General features: G+C 44.1%; 1 protein-coding gene across 2 annotated transcripts in view; it reads right to left on the minus strand.

The window, feature by feature from the left end:
- Nucleotides 1-4,750, minus strand: part of Fam76a (family with sequence similarity 76 member A) — a 24,578-nt gene that overhangs the window by 16,703 nt on the left and 3,125 nt on the right. For both annotated transcript variants that reach the window (XM_021200543.2, XM_021200541.2), the window contains exons 3-4: nt 3,642-3,696; nt 2,106-2,258 (exon numbers count right to left, since the gene is read on the minus strand). In XM_021200543.2, the coding sequence (XP_021056202.1) occupies nt 2,106-2,258; nt 3,642-3,696 (208 nt within the window). The remainder of the gene's footprint in view (nt 1-2,105; nt 2,259-3,641; nt 3,697-4,750) is intronic.

A 4,750-nucleotide genomic window follows, 5' to 3' on the forward strand; every position in this document is an offset into this window, starting at 1 on the left:
AAAAAAAAAAAAAAAAAAAAAAAAAAGACTTTTATCTTGGTGTAGTGATCCATGCTTATAATCCCAGCCCTCAGAAAGAGGACCAGGAGTCCAGGTCAACTTACTGCATAATGAGTCCAAGGAAATTTTATCTCAAAACAAACAAAAGCCAAGTGTGGTGGCTCAAACCTCATTAGCACCCAGGAGGCAGAAGCAGGCAGATAGCTGTGAGATCAAGGCCAGCCAGAACAGAGAGCTCCAAGCCATCCAGGGCTACACAGTGAGAGCCTGTTTCAAACAAACAAAACAGAAAAGCTATTTTCTGTAAATACCTCATTCAATCGCCCCATTTCTCTGCTGTAGCTGTTATTCCCATAAAGAAAGAAAGAAATGGACACATAATAAGAACTATATCCGAAGATCATTCAGCGAGCCCTAGGAACAAGACAAAACAGTCTCCCAGCCCTGAAGATGAACAGAGTGCTATTTTCCCCTTTACTTTTATCCTATGTTTATGAGTGTTTTGCCTGCATGTATGTCAGTTTACCGTGTGTGTGCTGTGCACTCAGAGGCCAGACAGAGCGCTGGATCCCCTGGCACTAAAGACACAGACAGCTGTGAGCCGCCAGGTGGATACTAGGAATCAAACCTGAGTCCTCTACAAAAGGAGCCCGTGCTCTTAACCACTGAGCCATCTCTCCAGCCCAGGGAACACTACTAAAGGTAGCTCCTGATTACAAACACAGCTTTTCCAGTATCTTGTTTAAGGAAGGTGTCCTTGCTAGCAGGCAGGAATATTTTCATCAATGAAATTTATGTCTCACCAATATAAATAAATTTGGTTAGCAAGAGCCAGCCTTAAAAGCCCAAGTGGCTCTGGCATTGACAGTTTCAGTCCGATTACATTCTTCACTCCTAAGGATTTCCTTACCACCTCTTACCATGACCAGACCACAAGAACATCAAGAGAGAAAAAGACAAAGAACTGACTGCCTAAAGGGGTGAGAAACATGGGTTTAAAGATAATTTTTTGTACTGTTGCATTACGTATGTATGCAATAAAGGGGTGATGTGAATTGTAACCATGGGAAGTAAAGATGTCTCCGGCACACGCTGTGCTGCTCGACTATAGTCTAGCACTTGGGGAGGCAGAGGCAAGAGGATCAGGAATTTAAAGTCTTCCTCAGCTACACAGAGAGTTCAGGGCCAGCCTAGGCTACTTGAGAGCCTGTGTCTCACCTCCTCCTCCCCCCTAAAAAAGGTCTCTATAAAGAGGTGTCATCCAAATTAAGACCAAAGAAACAGATTAAATGTCTCCGGAAAAAGCTGCGTAAAGCAAAGAATAACCAGAGCCAAGTCAGAGGGAAGAAAATGGGGGTGCCTGAGTGCTGAAAGGTGACTGGGGTGCTGAAGGCTGAAAGGTGGTCAGCACTGTCCAGAGTGAGAAAAGGCAGGAGGAAATGGAGTGCTGAGGAAAACCTGGCAGCCATGGAAGAGGCTGGCTTTCCTCAGGTAAAAATGGAGGCCACTAGAGGGTTTCAAGCAGAGAGCACCCACGTCTAAGCCATCTTGATCCCACCATGGCCGGCTTGGACTCTGTCTTAAAAAGAAAAATGGGGAGCCGGGCGTGGTGACGCACGCCTTTAATCCCAGCACTTGGGAGGCAGAGGCAAGCGGATTTCTGAGTTCGAGGCCAGCCTGGTCTACAGAGTGAGTTCCAGGACAGCCAAGGCTACACAGAGAAACCCTGTCTCGAAAAACCATAAAAAAGAAAAAAAAAAGAAAAAGAAAAATGGGAGAACCGATGGAGAGATGGCACAGCTGTTAAGAGTACTTGTTGCGAGCCGGGCACTTGGGAGGCAGAGGCAGGCGGATTTCTGAGTTCGAGGCCAGCCTGGTCTACAGAGTGAGTTCCAGGACAGCCAGGGCTACACAGAGAAACCCTGTCTCAAAAAACAAAAAACAAAAAAATAAAAAAATAAAAGTTTATTTAAAGAAATGTTAGAATAGCCAAGATTGGATGAATGAAGAAACTCTTCAAGATTGGTAACAGAAGCAGGAAAGGATCTCAAAAGCATGTCCACCTGATTTGGAGGAGGAGGAGGAGGAGAAACCTAGCACTTTACCTTCTTCCGGTCGTCCTTCCTGTCAAATGCGCACTGCTGCTTGCACTGCTCACAGGAGTATGGGGGTCCATACTTCTTCTCTGAATTTGTGCAGCGCTGGCATTTATTCCCAATAAATGCAGCAATTATGTTGCAATACTGACAAGGCTTAGGCTTAGACAGAAAGAAAGGTCAAATTAGTATATCATAAACCACTGGCCCATTTTTTTACTACAATGATCCTACTATGTAGTCCATGACACAAGGTAAACATGTGTCCCCAACATCACCCATTTGTCCCACAGGGCTCAAATGAAGCCCAATTCTTAGCACTTAAACAAGGAACACCCTGGGGGTGGAGAAATGGCTCAGCAGTTAAGAGCACTGACTGTTCTTCTAGAGGTCCTGTGTTCAATTCCCAGTAACCACATGGTGGCTCACAATCATCTGTAATGGAATCTGATGCCCTCTTCTGGTGTGTCTGAAGAGAACAACTGTGTACTTATATACATAAAATAAACCTTAAAAAATAAAAAAATAGGGGCTGGTGAGATGGCTCAGGGGGTAAGAGCACCCGACTGCTCTTCTGAAGGTCTGGAGTTCAAATCCCAGCAACCACATGGTGGCTCACAACCATCCGTAACAAGATCTGATGCCTTCTTCTGGAGTGTCTGAAGACAGCTACANTGTACTTACATATAATAAATAAATAAATCTTTTTTTAAAAAATAAATAAATAAAAAAGTAACACGGCCCCCGTAGGGTTGTTTTAAAGAAATAAAAATAACAAATAACTAAAACCCACTAGAATCCATGATGAAAATTCAACAAAAAAAATCCAATTCAACATAGCTGAGTTTGAGGCCAGCTTGGGCTACATGACTATCTATAAACAAAAACAAAAACATACCCAGTATGGTGGTGAACACCTTTAATTCCAGCAATCAGAGTACAGACATAGGTGGATTTCTGATTTTGAGGCCAGCTTAGTCTACAGTGAGTTTCACCTAGTGAGACCCTGACTCAAAACAAGTTACCCCCCAAAACAGCCAAAGAGTAGACTCAGTGTGCAAAGGTGCTTGCCAAAGCCCAGAGCTCACGAAGGTAGAAGAGCACTAACCCCACAAAGCTTACATCTGACAGTCGCATGCATGCTATGTCAGCAGATATTCAGGAAGGAAGGAAGGCAGCAAAGGAGGAGAGAGAAGAGAGAAGAAAAAAATGGGAAGGTGAAGTTTTGTGTGTGCGTGTATGTGTATGTCTGTATGCGTGTGTGCGTGTGTGATTTTAATGCTATTTTATATGTATGGGTGTCTGCATGTCTGAGTGTGCATTACATATGCACACCGCCTGAAGATGCTAGAAGAGACTTCAGGACCCCTAGAAATGGAGTTACAGATGGCTGTGAGCCACCCTGTGGCTGCTGGGAACTGAACCCAGGTCCTCTGGGAGCAAGTACTCTCACCACTGTACCATCACTCCAGCCCTGGATGGCCAAGTTCTAAAAGACCTAAGAGCCCATTCTCGCTAGGCTTTAGTTAGAGAAATCTTACTTACCGTTCCATATAACTGTACATTCTGGGCACACTTCTTGCATATTGTATTAGTTTTACTGTTGAAGAAAAAAAGAAACACAAGACTTTCCTTAGAACATCTGAAAACATATTCCTCTTAAATCCAAGGAAATTGTCACTGCTTAGGTGCTAGGGGACAGCTGACATAGTCTGGGCATTTGGTAAACTAATAATGACAACTTAGTTTAAATAGAGAATCGGTTTGTTCAGATAATAGAACACATCCCATCCCCCACCCTCAGGTTTGGAACTTTACTCATGTAGTCCACGCTGGCCTCAAACTCACTAATGTAGTTGAGAATGACAGCTTTGACCTCCTGTTGCTAGGGCTACAGATGTGAGACCACCATGCACAGCTTTAATTATGACATCTTTAAATACCCCTAAATAAAACTACCATGTATAGAAAAGTCCCTCAAAATATGAAACGAAACACCAGAAAAGGAGTTAATTCTCTTGGCTTCAGAGGAGTCACTGAGAACTCAAAGGTGAGGAGGAAGCTGTGTGTCTGCAGCACAAGCTCCAGGCTGACCTCGGCATCTCACTTTTCCTAGGCTGCCTGGGGCTCACGGGGAGACCAGGCTTGCTTCTCCAGTGCTGCAATTATTGGCCTGCTGGTGTGTGTGTGTGTGTGTGTGTGTGTGTGTGTGTGTGTGGTGTCTGTTGATGTTTTTGTGAGACAAGGTCTCTCTCTGAATGCTCTGCCAGCCTGGTTAAATATTTAAAGTCACTTGTTAATTACTTTCCAGTTCCTTGATCATTTGTATACAGTTACCTTGGTTTAGCTGAGAAAGGTCTCATCAGTCCCTGGGATTACAGACCTGTAACACCGTGCTGAGCTCGCCACTAGTAAAATAAAAAACCTAAGCAAACAATGGATAACAGGAATGTTTAAACTATAAACCCATTAATATGCAAGGAACTACGTAACTTGTACCTAATGTAAGATTTAGCTTCACATGATGGTGACTGCCTTTGACCTCAGCACTACGGAGGCAGAGGCAGGTGGGTCTCTTGAGCATGAGACCATCCTAAGGCTGGAGAGATACTGGGGTTAAGAACAATTCCTCCGAGCCGGGCTTGGTGGCACAC

This window comes from Mus pahari, chromosome 6 (assembly GCF_900095145.1).
Source record: "Mus pahari chromosome 6, PAHARI_EIJ_v1.1, whole genome shotgun sequence".
NCBI lineage: Eukaryota > Metazoa > Chordata > Mammalia > Rodentia > Muridae > Mus > Mus pahari.